This window comes from Canis aureus, chromosome 2 (genome assembly GCF_053574225.1).
Source record: "Canis aureus isolate CA01 chromosome 2, VMU_Caureus_v.1.0, whole genome shotgun sequence".
Classification (NCBI taxonomy): Eukaryota; Metazoa; Chordata; class Mammalia; order Carnivora; family Canidae; genus Canis; species Canis aureus.
In genome coordinates this window covers 13,028,655-13,052,312 of record NC_135612.1, presented here as the reverse complement: position 1 = coordinate 13,052,312, position 23,658 = coordinate 13,028,655, and the positions used below count along the sequence as shown (strand labels likewise).

The 23,658-nt window shown below is 35.9% G+C and overlaps 1 protein-coding gene across 6 annotated transcripts in view; it reads left to right on the top strand.

Moving 5' to 3' along the window:
- The window catches only part of LNPEP (leucyl and cystinyl aminopeptidase), a 108,889-nt gene that overhangs the window by 24,212 nt on the left and 61,019 nt on the right, over positions 1 to 23,658 (top strand). For all 6 annotated transcript variants that reach the window (XM_077863575.1, XM_077863567.1, XM_077863574.1 and 3 more), the window contains exons 2-4: positions 9,914 to 10,754; positions 15,193 to 15,331; positions 16,627 to 16,758. In XM_077863575.1, the coding sequence (XP_077719701.1) occupies positions 9,914 to 10,754; positions 15,193 to 15,331; positions 16,627 to 16,758 (1,112 nt within the window). The remainder of the gene's footprint in view (positions 1 to 9,913; positions 10,755 to 15,192; positions 15,332 to 16,626; positions 16,759 to 23,658) is intronic.

The following is a 23,658-nucleotide window of genomic DNA, read 5'->3' as shown; positions in this document are numbered from 1 at the left end:
ACTTTCCTGCCCTCCAGCATTTTTTGCTTTAAAAATTTCTGTTGTTTCAGCTTTCTATTTCTTTGATTTCCACTCTGTTCTTTATTATTTCTTCTCTTAGGCTTAATATACTATTCTTTTTGCTTTCCTAGGGTGGAAACTTATATCACTAATTTTGAACCTCTTTCTAACATAGGCATTTAAAGCAATAAATTTATTTTTTAAAATTTATTATTTATTTCAGATATTTTAAAATTCCTGTGGTTTATTATTTGGCTTGTGAATTATTTAGAAATTTTCTGCTTTCCATATATTGTCTAGATTATTATTACTGGTTTTTAAAAATTATTTCTATTGTGGCTAGGGAACATAGTCTCTAAAAAACTCTTTCGGTCTTTTAAAGTTCATTGAGATTCGTTTGATGGCCCAGTATATGTATTCTTCAGTTGTTCAGTGTAATGTTCTATAAATGTCTTTTCAGTCAAATTAGATGATGGTGTTGTTTAGATATCCTTGGCTTTACTCTTTTCTTTTTTCCTTGTTCAATCAATTTTGAAGAGAAAGATGATAGACTCTCCAGTTATGATTGTGATGTTTCTATGTCTTGAGTTTTGCCATTTTGTTTTTAATTTTGAAGCTCCTTTATTAGATACATACATACTTAAGCTTGGTATCTTATTCTGATGAATTTATTTTATCATAATAAAATTTTATTGTAACTTGTTAACCTATTTGTGTTCTTAAATTTAAAAGTTATCTTTTATAAACAATGTGTAGTTGAGTCTTGCTTTTTTAAATCCAGTGTGACAATCTCTGTCCTTTAGTTGGAATGCTTAATCCATGTACAGTTAATGAAATTATTTATGTGGTTGTGTTTAAATCTACCACTTTGCCATTGTTTTTATTTGTCCCTTTTATTTTTGTTTCTGTTTCTTTTTTAATACCCCCTTATGGGTTAATTGAGTATTTTAAAATTAATTTTATTTTCTTTACTGGCTTTTTAGCTATCCATCTTTTAAATTACATCTTCTATCGATTACTCTAGGGTTAAAATTTGCATCTTTAACTCATTAAAGTCTGTTTATTGTGAATATTATATCATTTAACATTTATACCTGTTTCTCTCTCTTCTTTACATCTCCTACTTTTCACTGGATACTTCCATTTCCCCTTCTCACTTCACAAATATAACTTAATTCCTCTTATCCACTCTCTCTATTCTTTGTGCTCTTGTTGTCATATTTTTTATTATATAACATACATATTCTATATATGTTAAAAACTGCTTACATACTATCTTTAAGATAGTTTTAATATACAGCTTTTTAATGAAATTTTGAGAAGAATAAAGACCATAAACTTTTATTTTTAACAACTTACTCATCATTTCTGATATTCTTTCCTTCTTGCAGATTTCAGTTTGTCTGGTATCATTTCCCTCCGGCCTAGAGAACCTTCTTTATAGGATCTTGTAGTGCACAACTGCTTGGGATTAATTCTGTCAGCTTTTATTTTAGAAGATCTTTATCTCATTTTTTGAGGGATATTTTCACTGGTTATAGAATTCTGAGTTGACAGGTTTTTTTTTTTTTCTTACAGCCCCTTAAAAATGTTGTTCTGTCATCTTCTGGCCCCCATTGTTATGATGAAGTTAGTGTTCTTTGTATTATTTTTCCTCCTGTATGTAACATATTGTTTTTAGGCTTTTTAAAAGACTTTCTCTTTGGTTTTCAGCACTTTGACCATGATGTAGCTAGATATGATTTTCTTTTATCTATAGTTTTTAGAGTTTGATGAGCTTTTTGGATCTGGTAATAGTGTTTTCAGCAAACTTAATACAATTTTAACTTTTGTGCCTTCAGATATTTTTCTGCTTTATTTTTAGAGTCTTTTGGGGCTCTTGTTACATATGTGTTAGACAGTCTCAAATTTCTGATACTGTATTAATTTTTCTTTGATCTTATTTTTTTCTTTGTTCCTCAAATTGGTGATTGCTAGTGATCTGCCAAGTTCATGGACTCTTCCTTCTGCCATCTCCAATCTCCTATTAAGTCTATTCAGTGAGTTTTTCATTTTAATTATTGAACCTTTCAACCCTAGAATTTCCTTTTTCCCCCTCCCATTTGATTGTGTTGTGTAGTTTCAGTTTCCTTACTGAGAGTTTCATCTGTTTATGTATTTTCCTTTCTTATTGTTGTTTAAAAACATTTTACTTTATTTAAGACATATTTCAAATAGCAGCTCTGAAGTTTTTACTAAATTCAATATTTGGGCCAATTTAAAGTCAGTTTCTAATGACTTATTTTTTCTTATGGGTCACATTTCTTGTTTTGTTCAATGTCTAGTAATGTTTTTATTATGTTTTGGGCAGTGTTGACATATTGAAGATACGCCAATTTAAAAAAAAAATTTGTAGAGTGTTTTGTTTTGTTTTGTTTTTCAGTAGCAGTTTAGTTACTGGCTGATGTCCCAATACAGGTTTTTTAGGCTTTATGGTTTGCCGGGGGAATATCTGTGGAAAGCTCAAGGGTTTTTTTCTGGCTCCCCTAACTTAGCACAACTCTTCCGCCAGATTCTTTTTGCCTTGTGAATTTTGTTAGGGCTTGGTTTTAGACTTTGTTAATGTGGTCTAGAGTTGGTCTTCTTCTAGGGTGTACTTTTTCCCTTAAAGTGAAGCCTTTCTAGCATTTCAAATTGATATGCAGATTGGTCATGAGTTCTCTTTATTCAGGCTGGATTAGATTGGCAATGTTTCCCTCTGTTGCTTGACCTTATTACAGCCGCTCTTTTGTAAGCCTTATGTAGTTACACCCAGCATTGGTTAAGGACTCTCAGGGAACCCTTATACAAACTTCTGTGGTCCCTACTCGGCACAGTCCTGCCCTCTCCAGTGTCCGGCCATGCTCTACTAGGACTCTAACTCACTATACTACAATTAGAAAGTTGTCCCAAGGCAGAGAACCAAGCAAATGTAGGCTCACATTATTGTTCATTTATCCAGTAGCTAAAAATAGTTGCATCATTTTGTCCAGTTTAATAGTTGTTTACAAGAGGAAGAAAAGTCTGGTATCAATTACAGTGTCATATTGGAAGTGGAGGTCTCCCTTTTTTATAATGTGTTGGAGTGAACTTTATAGGTAAGTTGAAAGGGAAAAATAAATCTTGGTCTCTCCTAGAATGAAATAAAGTGAGCTTATGGTGCTTATGAACTGACCATTTCTCTTTGGTCTTCCTTCCTCCCACCTCTATTCTTCCATTCATGACTATCCTAGCGCTCTAGTCATAAGAGAGGCAAAGTGGGAAAAGGGAACAGAAGAAAGACCTTTACTTGGATCATGCATCCTAGGTTGTGACCCTGGACCTGTCAATTGGAAAATTAAATGGGCTTTTTGAAACAGCACTATGTAAAAGTAGGAATGCATATAGGACTGTTCTGCATTAGTATTTTATGACACTGCTGATACATTGCAAGCAGTGTTTGTAAGCAAACAGGGTGTATTAGAGAAAGAGGCTTTTGAGAACATCTTTAAAACTTCTCCTGTTAGTAACTACTCTTCAGATTCTGGTGAGAAAATGATGTTTCTTAAACTCATAACTTAACAGAAGCATTGTAATCAATAGACTTTCTGAGTGTGTCCCTTGAGGAGGAATGGGGTATTGTTTTATCAGATCAGGGCTATACAGAAAAATCACTGTTTTTGTTCTAAATTCTAGTTGTTTTATTTCCTTTTTAAGCTTAAATTTTTAAAAGATGAAACCTCTTTTTGATTGCAGAGGATTGCTTATTGGGGAAATAATTACCTTGTTTGATAAGTATCCATCACTTCAGAAATTTTATAGTTTCCATTTGGAAATGATCTAGAAGATATAAAAAAAGCTTGAAGCTTTTAGCTCTGTTTAAATATATCTGAGAGGCCTCAAAAGAAGCATAATTCTTTACTGTTGGTCCAATTTAAATCTAGCAAGTTGGGACGCCTGGGTAGCTCAGCAATTGAGTGTCTGCCTTCGTTCGGCCCAGGGCGTGATCCTGGAGTTCCGGGATCGAGTACCGCATCAGGTGCCCTGCATGGAGCCTTCTTCTTTTTCTGCCTGTGTCTGTGCCTCTCTCTGTGTGTCCCTCATGAATAAATAAATAGAATCTTAAAATCAAGCAAGCAAGCAAGTTGCTGTATTACCAAATTGAATATAACCATTTTGGATCTGCCCAAAAACCCTTGTTGAAATTAGGCCTATTCTTTCAAAGTTATTCTGGCTTGTTGGTTTGAAAATATACCCCATTTCATTTCATTTTCTCAGAAAATGTAATGGTAGTTTAAAGGGATTAAAATCGTGAGAAGTTTTCTTGTTTTAATTCAAGTTGCTCACTATGTTTTTTGCCATAGCTTTACTTTTGTTGTGTTTTCTAAATTCAACCCGTTAATCACTTTCTCTCTTGCCAGCACCTTCTATGCATTTTCCCCTTAACTTTTCACCACATCCTCTCTACATATTTAACCCTGAATTATCCCATCTGCTTTCTCTACTCTAAACATTTTTTGGCATTAATTTTTTCATTTTTTAATTGTGATAAAATACACATAACATGCTCTTTCTTCTTTTAGACTTGGGTTGGTAAGCACTGCTAAAGGCATTTATGGAGACTGGTAGTATGACAAAATCTGCTGGATGTACTGAACTTCTCAGCCATGCTTTGTCCTTGGGTCATCCTTCCCTGGTCCTTTGCTCCTGTACTCCATTTTTCTCTTTAAGCCACCTGTGCCTTTCCCACAACTGCCTTTGGGCAGTTAGCCTTGATTCCTCTGTTATAGAAAACATGGAGACTCTCTGCTCTTCACCTCCTCAGCTTTTCATGCTCTTATATATGCTGCTTTTCTACCTTCACTTTCTGTCTCCCAAGTTCAGAGAAGTGCCTACTTCCCAAGGTAAATCTCTCTCCTGGAGTTTGTGTGAGGTCTTCCTGCCCCTCTGGGATATTATTCCAACATTTGCTCTGGTCTATTTCTTCACCTCCACATTTTGTCATTCTTTACTTTTCCTGCATTCTTAAAGTTGTTCCCATCTTAAACGCACACAAACAAATTTAAAGAAGGACTTAACTCTTCTCTGTGCCATACTTTCTTTTAGTTTGGCCCTATGTTATGTGTTTTTTTTTTTTTTTTTCCCTTGACATGTAACTATGTACCTTGAAAGAATAGCCTGCAGCTCTTGCCTTCCATGTTAATTTTCCATTCTTTGGACTGTTGATGTTAGGTTCTCATTCCTACCGTGCACCTGAAGTGACCTTCCTTCATAAAAGTCACTTCCTTCATGAAAACTTCCTTTGTTTTCTGGGATGCTATTGTCCTAGTTTTCCTACCTTTAGTAATGTTCCTTCTAATTCTGCCGGTCTTCCTCTGCCCACCTCTTCAGTGCTGATGCTCTCTGACTCTTACCTCTTTTCGCTTGTCTGCATGATTTTCATTTTGTATACATACCCAGGTGATTCTGAAATCTGAATCTTCCATGCAGGTGCCTGTGTTGAGTCCAGATCCACGTAACCTAATCTTCAAGCAATCCTATAAAATAGTTAGGTTTTCCACATTTATAGGTAAGGAAATTGAAGTGCAGGGTTGTCTGGTAACCCATTTGAGATCATGCAGTAAGTCCAAGAGGCAGGATTTGAACTTCTTTCTAAAGTTAGGTCTTTAACTCTGTAATAAGCTGTTAGTCAAACATCTCCACCTGGCTGTCTGACATATATTAAATAACAAATGCCATCCCCTGACTCCATTCTCATTACTCTTCTTCTTACAGCCACCACCCCCCTAAAAAAAAAACAACAAAAAAAACAAAGAGAATTTGAAAACCTATACTCTTAATCTCAATGAATGGCATTCTTTCTTCCAGTTATCCAAGCCAGAATGTATGCTGAGAATAGATATAGATCCCTCTATCACTCCATCTTACAGACCTGCCTGGCCCAAGGGAGCATCAGTTCCTGGGTATTCTCCCTTTTTAACATGACTTGTAATCATTGCCTTCTTTTCACTTCTACTGCCATCATAGTTGAGAACTTCATATTGACCTGGATTGCCATTATAGTAACAATCCGACCCATTTCCTCCTTATTACCTGAGTGAAGAATTGAGGTTTTTTGTTTTGTTTTGTTTTTTAATTGTTAATCTGTTGCAGAAGTTTTGTAGCATTTGAAAATATAAATTACTGGAAAACAATGAAAAAAAGACATACAATCTATAAGTTCCATTTTTTAAATGATTGAATTTGATAGACATAAAATTACTGATAAACTGCTACGAAAGTTTTTAAATACTAATCATACACATGTGTCTTGTCACAGACAGCAGTTTGTAGATTGACACTGATCCACAGACAACATTGAGGAGCACCAGTTCATAGAAGGATGAAAAGAAATGTCTTCAGTTTTCTTAGATTATTACCACATGGGCTTATGTTATTTAAAACTGAAACATGTCAGCTAGGTCATTCTTTGCTTTTGGTTTATAGATAGCATATATATGTGGATTTAAGAGATTTTAGAAAGTTTCCTGTTTCTGATGGATCCCTTTTATTTTTTAATTTTTTGGGTCCTTTCTTTTAATATAAATAAATCCTATTAGAGCAAGGGTAATAATCATTGTCACATTACAATTTAATGCTAAGAATCCAAAGTAAGATTTTCTAAAATAGGTTGGAAGTACAGTCTTCATAGATTACCTATAACAAGAGTGATTTCCCCAGGTTTGATACATTTAATTTGATATTGTATACATATACTCAAAGTTTATACCTCTAATGTGTAATAAATTACAGCAGAGGGGTCAATGTATTCTGTTTCTGAAAGATTAAAATTCTGCAGAGGTGTTAATCTGAATGGATGATAAATAATGAAAGTAAGGTATCTTATCTAAAGATAAGACTAAACCCTTATCAGAAGATTTGAAATAAATGAAATGCAGACAGGTGATATGGAGGTGGTCAGAGAGTAGGCTACTCTCTGGCTTTAAACAAGGCATTACTTAAAACACAGAAAAACAAAGTTCTAAAGGGATACGAATTCAAGAACAGATTACTCTAAGTAAACTGAAATTATAGTTTAGAAATTCATTAAATAAAACCATACTTTGTGGACCTCCTTGTTGTCTTCATTAGGCCTAACACAGAACAAAACACAGGGCAAATGCTAAAAGAACAGGGATCCCTGGGTGGTGCAGCGGTTTAGCCCCTGCCTTTGGCCCAGGGCGCTATCCTGGAGTCCCGGGATTGAATCCCACATCGGGCTCCCGGTGCATGGAGCCTGCTTCTCCCTCTGCCTGTGTCTCTGCCCCTCTCTCTCTCTCTCTCTCTCTCTCTCTCTCTGTGACTATCATAAATAAATAAATTAATTAATTAAAAAAATGCTAAAAGAACATAATTTTCCGATATGCAACAACAAAAAGTCTGAAAAGGCCTTTTCGTATTTTGAAAAAGCAAATTAAGCAATTAATCTTCAGCACTGTCCCAGGACCAAAAACTACTATAGAATTTCTAACCATTAAGAATTCAGTAAGAGTTCAAAAAAATTTTTTAAGTTCAATTACAGCAATATTTACTCTATTAAAGAAGTAAATGACCCCCAAACACAGTAAAACTATCCAAAACAAAACAAAACAAAACTTTGTCATGAGAAGTAGAGGCAGGATCAGATGTTTAAGAGATTAAGTTCCTAAAGCAGGATATTGTAATCACTCTTCTTCCATTTGTAGGTCATTCACAGGAGGTGGGAAGATGGCAGCTTGCTAAACCCACACCTAGAATGTGATCAAAAGTTTTACGCAAAGAAAACTTATAGGGCAGCCCGGGTGGCTCAGCAGTTTAGCGCCGCCTTCAGCCCAGGGCGTCATCCTGGAGACCCGGGATCGAGTCCCATGTCGGGCTCCCTGCGTGGAGCCTGCTTCTTCCTCTGCCTGTCTCTCTCTCTCTCTGTCTCTTTCTCTCTCTCTCTCATTGTCTTTCATGAATAAATAAATAAAATCTTATTAAAAAAACTAAACAAAGAAAACTTGTAAAGTAGCATGGCTTGTGTGGAAGTTCAGGTTAGAGAGGAGGTAGGAAAAGATAACCTTGTTGGGGTCTCTGTGCTCCCCAAAGCAGAAAGAGGTGACATGCAGTAAAAAGAAAATTTGTTTTTTAAATGTAATAAATAAAAAGGAAAACAAGAAAATAACATTTCCTAATTAGCATTGTAGCAAGTTAACCTGGGTTATGGAATAACAAGTGTTCACCTGGTAGTCTGGGATGGAAGGGAGAAATGATGACATTGCAGGCAGGGGGAACAGGGAAGATAGGCATGTGGAGGATAGCTTGAAAGAGCAGTGTGTCTTGTTCTCAGAAGAGTCAGCAGTTTGAGGTGGCCAAAGCACACCCAGGAATGGGGTGTCTAACGCTGGCTGAGATCTGACCATAGAAAAGGCTGAGACCAGTGCTTCTCAAGCTTATGTGTATGTAAATCACCTAAGGATTTGTTAAAATTCAAATTAGGGAAATGAACTTGAGAGCCCGCTCTCAAGCTGCAATGTGATGCCTGTGCTCTGGTCCACAGAGCACGCTGTAGCAAGACTAAGTTTTGTTCTGCTGATGATAAAATAATACTCTTAGCAACTTCATTGCCAAGTACAAAAGAAATAATTTAGTTATTCTTATTCTTAATGAATTAGTTGAGTAGAGGGTTGCAGTGTATTATGGAAATAATCTAAAATTTGGAATTAGATTTTTAGACCTGGGCTTCAGTATCAGGTTTGTGTCAAAACTGCTCTTTTATGAAGCTAAATTCACCCATTTCTCTTTTTTGTTTCCTAATGCCTAAAATAGTTATACTTGGCATTTATAGAATTGTTGTGAGGGTTAGAAATGATAATGTATGAAGTACCTTGAGGAAGGTTAATGGAGGTTTTAATTACCACATTTTTTACATCCTTTAAAAGCTGAAATTCTGCTAGTCTTAAATAAAGAAGACAGGATCCTTGAGTGATCTTATCTTAGAAATTATTGATCTGTGTGCAATTTATTTACCCTTTTTACTTGTTTTCTCAGGAATTTTTGGCAAGTAGGAGAATATTGTTCTTTGTAGCTTATGAAACCTGCCACTACTACCCTAACACACGATCCACTTATACTCATGGTATACAGAATGGTTGTTACAGAGGGGGGAATATGTTGTGTTTCTGAATGCTCTGGAAGCATGAAATAATAGGTTGGATTGCAGTGGTATCTGGTTTTTATAGTTCTTTTGTCTTATTTTTAAGTGATTTCTTGATTATGGAAATTTTCTATAAAATTTGCCACTTTCAGTTTGCTGTAGAATAGGAACATCTCTGTTTCGGAAATAAAAAATAGCCCAGCCTGTTGCTTAGCTATCATTCAAGCCTATAAATGGACATACCAGTATGTGTTCCTCCCTTGGGAGAACCGGACTCAGCAGAGACCCACAAGTACTTCAGAAGCAGGTGTGAGGCCTTTTAGGCAGGAATTCTGGTGGTTCTGGTGACCAGACCCTGCAAGGGGGACATAGACTCTGGATGGGCACACCTGTGATCCGTGAGGACAGGCACAGCAGTTCTAAACCCGGGCCCTCTAAAGCTCAAGACAAGGACCCAGGCTGTTGGGCAACAGTATATTAAGGAAATTAGTGTCTAGTCTCGGCTGTCTCTTTTTCGATACTAGCTCGTTTGTTTAGCTTTTTTGTTTCATGACTGTGGTAAACTTGTATTTTACGCTTGAGTTTTCTTAATGGATGACACAAGAAAATTATAAGCACCTTATTTAATTCAGTAGCTCTAAGATGGAAATAAGTCTTAGTGACAAATTTCTTAAGATTCAATGTGGTTTTGCTAGTAGGCATTTTATGATGAGATTTTCTTTTCTAACTCTGTACCTGTCCTTATGTTTTGGTGTATAGATTTGCTTCAGCTCCCCAGGAATATGATTGAAAACAGCATGTTTGAGGAAGAACCAGATGTGGTAGATTTAGCCAAAGAGCCCTGTTTACATCCGCTAGAGCCTGATGAGGTGGAGTATGAGCCCCGGGGTTCAAGATTGCTGGTGCGGGGTCTTGGCGAGCATGAGATGGATGAGGACGAAGAGGATTATGAGTCGTCTGCGAAACTGCTGGGCATGTCCTTCATGAACAGAAGCTCAGGCCTTCGGAACAGTGCAACCGGCTATAGGCCGAGCCCAGATGGGCCTTGCTCTGTACCCTCTGCCAGGACCATGGGGGTTTGTGTTTTCCTCATTGTGGTTGCCGTTTCTATAATAATGGTGATTTATCTTCTGCCCAGATGTACCTTTACCAAAGAAGGCTGCCATAAAAGAAACCAATCCATGGGAGTAATTCAGCCACTTGCAACAAATGGAAAGTTGTTTCCCTGGGCACAAGTCAGGCTTCCCACCACCATTATGCCACTACGCTATGAACTTAATCTACATCCAAACCTAACCTCGATGACATGCAGGGGTTCTGTGACAATTTCACTTCAGGCTCTTCAGGCCACATGGAATATCATTCTTCACAGTACAGGCCATAATATTTCAAGAGTGACCTTTATGTCAGCAGTTTCAAGTCAAGAAAAACAAGTTGAGATCTTGGAATACCCATTTCACGAACAAATTGCCATCGTTGCCCCCGAGGCCCTTCTTGAAGGACACAATTATAGCTTGAAGATAGAGTATTCGGCGAATATATCTAGTTCTTACTATGGGTTTTATGGAATCTCCTACACAGATGAAAGTAATGAGAAAAAGTATGTAGCCTTCTTAAATGATTCTATTTCTTTGCTCTGTGATGACTTACATAATATGGATTCCTTTGCCCACACTGGAGACATTAGCTGGATTTTTTCTTTCAACTTAGAAGGTTATATGCAAAATAGTAGGTGATTTGGAAGAAGATACTATTTCTGTCTTAGTCAAAGCCTTGAGCATCTATCATGCTCATATATATCATATATCATATGTCATGGTGGGACTTAGGCATGCCAATGGAAGGAAATGGGTAAAGATTATATCAGTTATATTCTCTAACACAAAATCTTAAGTTATTTTGAGCTTTTTGTATCTTAGATGAATATAGTTTTCAGTCACCTTACAAGATCTCCATGGGATGTAAAGAAGAGTATGGATTATTTTTTAAGACCTGTTTTTCTAATGTGCAGAGCTTTTAGGAAGTGCTTAGTGGGATGGAGAAAGGGGACAGAAAGAACTGTTGTATACCTAATGTATGTCATTTTTAGTGTCCTTAATATTTGCTATTCATGAAAAAGTCACTCTGTTTTGGATTTCTGATGGAATTTAAAAAAAAATCTAGGAGAGACTGAATTTGGTTTAAAAAAAGCTGATTCACAACATAAAAGTGTTCAGCTCCCTATTTAGACTATGTATTTTTCACTTTAACCTTAGCATTCATAGTATCTAGTTTCAGTTTCTGGAAAGATGCAGTGCACACTGTATACAGGTTACAGGTTATTCTTAAGTAGCAATAATGTCATTTCTCTTATGTATATGAAATCCTTATGACATCTGTTTAATTTGATTGGCACATACACTCATATTACTTTGTAAGCCCATTTGTGAATAGCTGATGCTGGCCATTTGGCAAATGTGTGTTGGTGTACTGAGAAAATAGATGAATATTTTAAATCTATCTTAAGGAAATGGTTTGATCCTTCTTAAATGGAGAAAGACAAAGCAAGATTTATACACCTATTCAGATAAGTAATTTTTCTCTTTGCCTTTATTTAAGAAAAAAGTGGCATGCTGGCTCTTGCATGAGATCTGATGTTAAAAGCAAATTTATAATTTTGAGATGTGGCCGTGGGCACTGCCAGAGGTGAACGTGACCCAGGACAGGCTCACACCCATTTCCTTTGTGGGTCTGTGTTTCTTTCCCTTTTACTTTCATGCTAATCTAAAACTAGAACTTTACCTTTTCAAATGTCACTATTAACAAAATAAAACTGCACTGTAATGCAGTAAACAGGATCCAAAAAAAAAAAAAAAAAAGCAAATTTATTATTATAATGGCAGCTCATGGCTTCTTGGCTTTATTTCTCCCTTTATAATCTTCATTATCTCTAAGAATTATAGGAGGTATCTCTATAATTATAGGAATTATAAAAACAGTGCAAACAAACCTTAAAAACAAATCCAGTAGTCATCTCTTCCAATTAGATTATTGCCCTTGGAGTCCCTTGGGCCTACTACTATATAATGGAAGGAATAAATATATGGCAGATAACAGTGATTTTGGGTATGGTCACTTGTTGACTCTTGCCATGGGCTACCTCGAGTTGTGGAAAATGCTAAAAAAATAGAGAAGACAACTTCTTAAAAATAAGAAATAGAATATTGTTTAAAAAGTGTTTTTAAATCTATTAAAACAAAGTAATATGTGAAATTCTGCTGTTACAAAGCGTATATAAATCTGTTAACCTACCTGCTTCAGTAAAATGAATGCCCCTCATGATTGTATAGCTTAAGGGAAGATAAAAGTTGAGAAGGTTATTTATACCTTTCAAGGTATGGGAAAACTATAATTCAAAGCAATTTTGGGGGTCTCTCTCCAACATTTAATTTTGCATAGTCTTATTAGAGAAAGTTTTTGTATCCCCCCTCTGAAGTATAATAACTATATATACAAGTAGATAACATAATTAAGGGATGTGTTCCTTAATGATGGGAAAATCAGAGTATATGTGAATGTCAAACATGTATTTGTGGTAAGGGAATCTTACCTATGTCATCTAAGATGTAGAGCTGGTCAGTGAACCTGGAGTTCAGTCTGAAGGTGTTGATGATATACTTCAGGTTATAGATAATAACTGATACTAGAAGAACTAGTAAACAAATTTAGGATGGGGATCTTTTTTTTCTTTGTCTTTCAGTTTCCTAGTCCCTTTTTCTTGAACTCTTCAAGTATCTTCTTAACTGGTCTCCGGGCCTCAAATCTTGCCACTGCTTTCTCTTTCTCTTGCTGCCATTCTTCCTCACTGTTGCCAGACTCCTATTTCTAGATGTACACATCTAACCATGGTGGTCTTTGGTTTAAGATCCTTCAGTACTTCCTCTTTTCTAACAGGATTTAGTTCAAGATTCTTCCAGATTGGGCCCTTGTTTGTTTCACATCCCTCATCTGCCATAACAAACTTCATGTGCACTTTGCTGAATTCCAGTGATAATAATACGCATTTACTGAGAACTGAAGTGTTAGAAACTCTTCCAGGCATTTTATATGTCTAATCTTTTGTTTTGTCAAACCCATTAAAAGGTGGATATTAATATTTTATTCATTTTACGGGTAATGAAGCAGAGGCACATAAAGTAAATCTAACATCTTACGGCTAGCAGGTAGCACAGGGGGACTTCAAAGGTCACTTTAACTTGGGACGCCATTCTTGACCACTATGATCTACTGCCTTCTTAGTTCACACCACTTTTTCATTTACCCATTGTTACTCTCAGTGGTTAGAATTCTCTTACGTGACCCCCAGCTAATTCATGATTGTCTCCTGCGCTATTGGCAGTAGTTCTCAAATTCCAGGTAGTATTTCTGAAAGCAAAGGAAGTCACTAATGAAAGAATAAGCTTCCGGATGTTCAGCATAGATAAGATAAATTATAAGTATCTTCAAGCAGCAGCCTTCTCAAAGAGACTTTTATGTAAGATAGTTATTATTGAATCCCTTTGAATAAAAATTTAAGATTTCCTTTGTCTTAGAACATTATGGTCCAATTTTATATAATAAAGTGTTGGTCTAAGTAGACTATATGCATATTATGGATATCATTAAACTTTAATCCCCTGGTCTCTTGTGGCCTTCTTCCATAATTTTCTGTTAAGAATTTGAAGAATTGAATTTGAAAGTGGAGTGAAGAAATTGAGTATTAACAATTTGAAAGTGGAGTGAAGAAATTGAGTATTAACAACATATGTTTAAATTGTGTCTGTATGTTGATTGCTAACTTTTGTGCCATTTACTCAATAGAAACAATTACTTGGGCAAATCCTTATCAGGACAAAAGCACAATTTTAAGTGTGAATAAAGAGGACTGTCTTGCATGTATAATAAGCATCTGTGTTGGACTTTGTGACACACAAGTAGTTTTTATTTTGAATAGTCTTATTTGATTCTAAAAAAAAACCCTGAATGTTTGGCAGAGGATCCTACCTCAGTCCTAATTTAATAAATAAAGAAACTGAGGTGTGTGTTACTGATTTGCCAGTCACATGGCTGGTAAAGTGCAGGGTTGGGGTCTTCTTCCAAATCACACTCTTTTCTGTGTATCTTTTAAAAGTGGAAACTAAGCCTTGAACAAGCAAGGACTTCCTGTCCAGAGGGGTGATTGTATACGTGCCATATTGACTAGTACCTGAACTATGCACAATAGGGCCACACTTGCTCTGATTATTCTAGGCTATCTTTGGATGATTTCCAAAATGGAGACCTGTTTTGTTGCTCTGCTTTACTTGAAAATCTGATTTTCTCCTCTTTTTCTTTTTATGCTTTCTCCCAACTTTTAATTGAGGACTCTCATAGGGGTTCAAATTTCATGTGTTGTTGCTGTGCTGTAGGAGAGGGAGGACATTTTTTTCTTTTTTTTTTGAAGATGGTAAAGGAAACCATCATACTACAGAGCACCTAGTTTTTTTAGTCTTCACAGAAGTGAAGTAATAAATTTAAGATTTGGTGTTGTGAAGCCAGAGACTGTACAGGTGGCCATTAATGACCACCCTTCATACTGACCTTCATCTGAAACCTTTTTAAGACCTTAATGGCTACCTTTGTGGCTTCATCTCCAGCCATTGTGGACGGCCACCCTCCAGTCCCTGAGTATCCATTGCTCTGTCTTTCCTTGTGCTTCCCACTCTTTTTATAGTGTACCTTCTACCCTTCTCTGCCTTTTCAAATAACCCTCATTTTTAAAGACTTCAAATGTTATTACCAGTTTCCATACAGTGTCTTAACTGCTAGTCAGAATTTGTTTCCTACCCTTTGTTTCCACTGCTTTATTGTCAATATTAATGACATGGTTCGCAGCCTGACAGGTATGCCTCTCCCAGTTGATTACAGATCTTTTAGTGACTGGGATTGTACCAGGTTTATCTTAGTATCCCAGGTACTTGGCAAGATACCTTCAATAGCAGGTGTTCAATAACTGTTGGATGAATTTGCATTTGTTTTAGGTACTTTGCAGCAACTCAGTTTGAACCCCTGGCAGCAAGATCTGCTTTTCCTTGTTTTGATGAACCAGGATTTAAAGCCACATTTATCATCAGGATCATAAGGGATGAGCAATATACTGCTTTATCAAATATGCCTAAGGTACTGTTCTGTTCCTTAATGTAAAATCTTTGAGTGGATCTCTTTCTTTTTTATGAATACTTGAATTCCTCTTTGTGATACTGTTGAGAATGATTAGAATCATATACATTCTTATTCTTTCTTAAAATGCTTAAAACTTAAATATATGTTGGAATTAATTGAGAAGTCAGCCCAAGGAGCAGTTGAAGAAAGAGAAAGACCTGCTGGATGTGGAATGCATGGGCAGGAAATGTGAAGTATGTACTTTATACTAAAGTTGTACAAATAATAATACTATATGAACTAGTATTAAAGATCATGGTGGTATTTTCTGAGACATGGTGAATTTGCTATTCTAAATAGTGATACGTGTTAGTGTTGAATCATGATTGATTTTAGTGTTTATTGGTTATTGAAAAATCTATATTGTAACATGAAAGTTTTACAAGAACATGAACCTCTTTCTTGGATGTAAATTCTGTGTGGGAGGCAGTGGGGATAAAACCAAGCAGAATTGCTTTTATGCTAAACAGAACCTAGGGTTTTGTTTTTTTTCCTGACACATGAGTCGCCATGTAGAACTGATAGGAGCCTCTCAGAACCCATGTGGTTAATAAAGAGGACCACCCACGTCTAACTGACTATGGAGTCAACCTTTGTTGGTAGGAGGGCTTGTGATCTGTCCTTAAACAGGGACATCACTTCAGTACTTCCACTCCTAGCCATACTCTTCACCCTTAATCTTCTTTTAAAAGAGGTGCCTCCTTGCCTAATATCCAAAAACATCTTAATTAATCATCAGAAAATTTTACAGGTTTCCCTGCATTCTCTCATCTTGTGTCTGCCTCATACTTCTGTAGAGACTTACCACCTTTGATCCCACTAAACTTTCTCAAGGTCATCAACGTGGCATCTTAAAAAGCTGTTTCAGATCTGTCAGAGGGATACCCCACTATAGCTCCTTCTGTATTTGTAGCAGTAGAGTGGAGTAGTCCTGCATCATAAGGAAGGATTTTGGTGATCTTTTAAAGGGGAGAAACAGAACCACTGATATTTACTATTTCTAAGTTACATTTATTTAAAATGGATCTTTTGAAACTAAAAATTCCTTTAAGATTTTCACGATGACGGATGATAGAACAGATTGAGAATAAGGGCCATGCTCTATTTAGACTAGAGTCATGCTCTTGTCCTGAGAGATTAAAATGTGCCAGCATCTTCGCTACTTGTTTCCTATTTGAATTTTCAATTTCTTAGTTTGTTTCTGTCATTTATTCCCATAGTTAACCTAGTTATCCTTTCCCCTTTGCTTGTAGAATTCATCAGTCATCATGGAAGATGGACTTGTTCAGGATGAGTTTTCTGAGAGTGTGAAAATGAGCACTTACCTGGTTGCATTCATTGTTGGGGAGATGAAGAACCTGAGTCAGGATGTAAATGGAACCCTGGTATGTTGTAGTAGTTGTCTTGAAAACCTGTTTCACAGGAGGTTAAGAGCAATTCTTTAATGACTTCTGATAACTGCTTTATGAAGGAAAATGAGCTTTTAGATTACAACTTTGACATCTTATGCTAGAAATGTTACTTTTTATTTAGCTTTATTTACTTTTTCTTAATTAAATACCCAAAAGTCAATAATCTTCAAGTTCCCTTTAATTTTACTTCTATAAGAGAATTCCAGTAAGACAGTATATGTATAACAAAGCTTCTATAACTGGGCTCTACAATATGGTGATCACTGGCTTTATGTAGTTTTTTACATTTAAATTAATTAAAATTAGATGACAGCATCGTGGCTGAATAAGGTGTCCCTCATTCATGTCCTTTTACCACAGCAACAGTAATTTGACATCTGTTCATGGACAAAAATGCCTTTCTGGAAACTATGGGATCCAACACCATATGCCAAAGAACTTGGGAGGAATCCTGCCCACCCATGCATCAGGTGGTAGCCATACAGACCACACTTCTGGCTGTGGACACTATAGTGGCTTGTGAAACAGCTCTAGCCCACTTAGCCATGGTGTAGGAGCACCTGAAAAATACTGTCTTAGACAGTAATACCTGGACAAAATAGCCTTTGTGGAAGTCCACATTTCTAGCCAAAAAGTTCTGTAGTCTGTTTGAAAAAGAAAAGAAATGCAAGTTTGGATGCACTGGTGAGAGCAGTTAGTAAAGACAGGAGGAAGTGTCTGCTGCTTCAGATGTGAAGACAGTAATACAGAACGTCAAGAAACATGAAAAATCAAGAAAACCTGATGCCAGAGGCTCACAAGAATATTTGAGTAATTGATCCCAAAGACATGGAGATCTGTAATTTATCCAATAAAGAATTCAAAAAAGTAGCTCTTGTAAGGAAACTTAATGAGCTACAAGAAAACAAAAAAAGACAATTCAGTGGAATCGAGAAACAGTACATAATGCGAAGTTTAACAGATACAGAAATGAAAAAACTAAACAAATTTAGGGCTGCAAAAGTTAATGAATGGAATGAAAAGAGGGAAATAGAGAACATCTACAGCAGAACAGATGAAGCAGAACAAAGAATTTGTGACTTGGAAGACAGCAAAGTTGAGGGGCACCTGGGTGGCTCAGTTGGTTAAGTATGTAACTCAATTTCAGCACAGGTCATGATCTCAGGGTCCTGGGATGGAGCTCTATGATGGGTTCCCCATGGGCAGGAAGCCTGCTCGAGGATTCTCCCTCTCTCTCTGCCCCTTGCCCCCATTTGTGTGCTCCCCTTCCAAATAAATAAATCTTAAAAAAAAAAAAAAAAAAGATAGGAAAGTTGATATTATCCAGACAGAGAACAAGTAAAAATGGAAGAAAAGAGTGAAGAAAGCCTATATGATCTATAGGATACCATCAGAGAAACAATTTGTAAATTACTGGAGTTCCAGAAGGAGAACAGAGGGAAGAGGAACAGAAGGTTTATTCAAAGAAGTAATGGCTGACAGCTCTCCAAATGTTGGGAGAAATTTGGATAATCAAGTTCATGAAATTTACAGGTTACCAAACAAACAGCTTAAAGAGACACATGATAGTAAAACTCAAAAATCAAAAAGAATCTTAAAAGCCGGAAAACAAAAGAAGCTTGTATCTTACAAGGGGTAAGTCTGTCAGTGGGCTTCTATGCAGAGATCTTAACAACCAGAAGAGAGTCAGATGATTCAAAATGCTGAAAGAAAAAACTGCCAGTCATAATACTCTTGTCTGACAAAGTTTACCTACAGTAAAAAAGGAAAACAGTCTTTTGACTTATCAAGACAAAAGCTGAGGAGTCCTCCACCACTAGACTTCCTTTAAAAAGTGCTAAAAGGAGTGCTTCCAGCTGAAATAAAAGCATACTAATTTTGTGTATTTTTATATGTTGTGTATTTTTATAAAATACACAACACATTGGTAATGATAAGTATATAGCCAAATTCAGAATACTATAATATGGCAGTGTATGCATCCAATAGGATGCATAAAAAGCAGTTCCAAGAAGGATGTTTATTTTTTTTTAAGATTTATTTATTATTTATTTATGATAGACACAGAGAGGGGGTGGGGGCAGAGACACAGGCAAAGGGAGAAGCAGGCTTCATGCCGGGAGCCTGACACGGGACTCGATCCCAGGACTCTAGGATCGTGCTGTGGGCCAAAGGCAGGTGCCAGACGACTGAGCCACCCAGGGATCCCCAAGAAGGGTGTTTAGAGCAATAAATGCCTATATTAAGAAAAAAGAAAGATTTAAAGTAAACAACCTGATTTTATACCTCAGAAAAAGAACAAACTAAACCCAAAGTTAGCAGAAGGAAGGAAATAACAAGGTCAGAGCACAAATAAATGAAAGAAATAACAGAGAAACAATAGAAAAGATCAGTGAAACTAGAGCTGTTTTTTTTTTTTTTTTAAAGATAAAAATGACAGACCTTTAGCTAACTAGTCTAAGAAAAAGCAAAAGTCAAAATTGGAAATGAAAGAGACATTGCAGTTGATCCCACAGAAACAAAGGAACATAAGAGACTACTATGAACAATTAAGGCCAACAAATTGGATAATCTAGAAGAAATGGATAAATTCCTAGAAACATACAAGCTACCAGACTGAATCATGAAGACATAAAAAATCTGAACAGATCAGTAATGAGTAAAGAGATTGAAGCAGAAATCAAAAACCTCCCAACAAAGAAAGACCAGGATCATATGGTCTCTCTGGTGAATTCTACCAAACATTAAAGAAAAATTAATGACAACTCTTCGCAGACTATCTAAAAAATTGAAAAGGAGAGAATGTCTTCTTACTTTATGAGGTTGTCATTACCCTCATATCAAAGCCAGATAAGGACATTACAAGAAAACTGTGGGCCAGTGTCCCTGATGAATATAGTTGCAGTAGATGTCATTGCACAAAATTCTCAGCAAAATGTTAGTAAATTGAATTCAATAGCACATTAAAAGGATCATATACCATGATCAAAGGGGATTGAACACTGGGATACAAGATGGTTCAATATATGCAAATCTGTAAATGTGATACATCACATTAATACAATGAGAGATAAAAAGCCCACGATCATCTCAATAGCTACAAGAAAAAGTATTTGACAAAGTATAGCTTCTTTTCCTGATAAAAACTCTAAACAAATTAGATATAGAAGGGCATACATCAAAATAATAAGGGCCGTATATGGCAAGCCCACAACTAACAACTTACTCAACAGTGAAACATTGAAGATCAGGAACAAGAAAAGGGTGCCCACTCTTACTACTCTTACTTAAAATAGTACTTGAAATCTTAGCTAGAGTATTTAGATAAGAAAAAGAAATGGAAGACATTCAAATCAGAAAGGGAGAAGCAAAATTGTCTTTCTTTACAAATGATATGATCTTATGTATAGAAAATTGTAGACTCCACCAAAAAACTAGTTGAACTAATCAATGAATTTGGTAAAGTTGCAGGGTACAAATCATCATACAGAGGTCAATTGCATTCCCATATACTAACAATGAAATATCCAAAAAAGAAATAAAGCAAATCCCATTCACAATAGCATCAAAAACAATAAAATACCTAGGAATAAATTTAACCAAGGAGGTGAAATATCTTACACCGAAAACTAAGATTTTGTTGAAAGAAATTAAAGACAATATAAATGGAAAGATATCCCATGTTCATGGATCAGAAATAATAATATTGTTAAAATGTGCATACTACCCAAAGCCATCTATAGATTCAATGAAATTCCTATAAAAATTTCAATGGCATTTTTCACAGAAATAGAAAAACAATACTAAAATTTGTATGGAACCACAGACCTTGAATATCCAGAGCAATCTTGAGAAAGATCAAAGCTGTCACACTTCCAATTCAATCTATTACTACAGAGCTATGGTAATCAAAACAGTATGAATACTAATTAAGAGAGAATAGCATAAAAACAGACATGTAGATCAAGGAACAGAATTAAGAACGCAGAGAAAAATGCATAAATGGTAATTAATATTTGATAGGGAAGCTGAGAATAGTCAAGAAAGGATAGGCTCTTTAATAAATGGTGCTGGGGAAACTGGATAATCACATAAGAGTATAAGATTAAAAATGGACCCTTATCTTACACCACTCACAAAAATTAACTAACATATTAAAGACTTAAACATAAGGTCTGAAGCTGTAAGACTTCTAGAAGAAAACTTGGGAAAACACTCCTTGACATTGTTCTTGGTAATGATCTCTTGTATATGACACCAGAAGTACAAGAAAAGCAAAAATCTGTAAGTGGGACTACATCAAACTAAAGAGCTTCTGTGTGGTTGGCTCAGTTGGTTAAATGTCTGCCTTCAGTTCAGACTGAAGGGCGTCTTGCTCATCATGGAGCCTGCTTCTCCTTCTCTCTCTGCCGCTCCCCCTACTCCCCTGCTTGTGTGCACTCTCTCTGTGTCAAATAAGTAAAATCCTTAAAAACAAACAAAAAAAAACAGAAAACAAGGTTCTGCAAAGCAAAAGAAACATCAACAAAATGAAAAGGCAAAAGGCAGCCTAAAGAATGATAGCAAGTATTTGCCAATAGCTGATAAGGGATTACCATCCAAAATATAGGGCAGCCCAGGTGGCTCAGTGGTTTAGTGCCACCTTCAGCCCAGGGCATGATCCTGGAGAGCCAGGATCAAGTCCCATGTCAGGCTTCCCTGCATGGAGCCTGCTTCTCCCTTTGCCTGTGTCTCTCATGAATGAATAAATGAATGAATGGATGAATGAATAAATAAATCTTTACAAAATATATAAGGAACTCCTACAACTCAGTAAAAATATATATAAACAATCTGATTTAAAAATAGACAAAGGAGGAGTGTCTGGCTGGCTAAGTCAGTAGAGTATACAACTCTTGATCTTGGGGTTCTGAATTTGAGCTCCATATTGGGTGTAGAGAATACTTAAAAATAAAACCTTAAGTAAATGATAGGCAGAGAAACTGAACATTTTCCCAAAGAAGATGTAAAAGTGGCCAACAAGGATCTGAAAAGGTGCTCAGTATCACAATCACAAGGGAAATGGAAATCAAAACCTCAATGAGATATCATTTCACATCTGTTAGAATGACATGGTGTGATGCCATTAAAAAGGTGAGAGTTAACAAATGTTGGTGAAGATGTGGAAGAAAGGGGAACCCTTGTGCACTGTTGGTGAACTGTAAATTGATAAAGCCACTGTGGAAAGCAATATTGAGGTTCCTTAAAAAATTAAAAATAGGACTACCACATGATCCAAGATTCCCACTTCTGAGTATATATCCAAAGGAAATGTAATCAGGTTCTCAAAGAGATAACTAAACTCCCACATCTGTTGTAGGATTATTCACAACAGCCAAAGTATGCAAACAACCTAAATGTCTGTCTGCAGATGTATGGATAGAGAAATTATGGTATAAACGTAATATGGATTATTATTTAGCCATGAGAGAGAAGGAAATTCTGACATTTGCAAAAATATGGATGGACCTGAAAGGCCTTAGGTTAAATGACATTAAGTCAGAGAAAAACAAAAGACTATATATATATATCATCTCACTTATATGAGGAATCTAAGAAAACTGAACTTTTAGAGACTAGAATGGTTGGTTGCCAGGGTCTGAGGATGGAGGGAAATAGGGAAATGTTGGTCAAAGGGCATAAACTTCCAGTTATAAGTTTTGAGATCTAATATATAGCATCGTGATTGTAGTTACAATACTGTGTTATATGCTTGAAAGCTGCTGAAAGACTAGATCATAAAAGTTCTCATCACAAAAAAGAATTGGTAATGAGGTGGTGGAGGTGTTAACTAATACTACTGTGGTAATCATTTCACAATATAGAAGTGAATTAAAGCAACACATTACACATCTTAACCTTTCACAGTGTTGCATGTTAATTATATCATTAAAGCTGCAAAAAATTAAATTTAAAATTTTCTACCTCGGTCTCAGTAGCCACATTTCTAGTGTTCTTGTGGCTAGTGGTTACCATATTGGATATCATGGATATTGAACATTCCCATTGATGCAGAAAATTTTATTGGACAGCACTAAATCTAAAACATTGTGCAGACTTAAGAGATAGTGTACGATTGCAATTACAAGATGAAGTCCAGGTTATAAAAGTTAATTTAATCTTCCTTTTTTAAAAAGCAAGTCCAGATTGAGTTTTCTTCATCTTAGAGTTGTAAGATTGCTTAAGCAGTACCTTTAAAGGTACTGTGAATCTGTAATTTGTAAAAATTTATTATTCTGATTAGGCTCCTCTGCTTTTCTTTGTCATTAGTCCCTGTCTGTAAATGATTATTTGCTTGAATTTTATGCTTTTATTTCACAGTAGAGACCTAATAAAGTTAGTATTTTTATACACTTACAATATAGCAGAAAAGGGTCTTTTTAAAACTGAAATGATTATTCCTCATGATAGAAATAAGATACAATTTTTAAGTTTTTTTCATAGTTTTGATCACCCCAGGGAATATTTTTCACCCATTGAACACATTCAATTGGAGTTGGCTTTCCTTTCTAGATAAAGAGATTTATTTTAATCACATTATATTTAGATCTTGCTAATTAAAAAGGATATACTCCTTCTCTTAGGAAAGATTATCTTGTCTACTCCATAACTCTTAGACGTAAGGGCAGAGATAAGGATTATCTGGCTTTTCATCAGCAATAATACTGTATGCAATTAGGCTCAACAGTAAAGGATGAGAACTATTCACGAAGTTTAAGTGTTCAAGGTTAGGTGTAGACTATGTAGTGCCCAAGTGCTCAAATAATTTACAAACGTTTTGCTTGAAAGAGTTTTTGTCAAGTCTAAAGCAAAGAATTTTTTAGAATCCTTTGA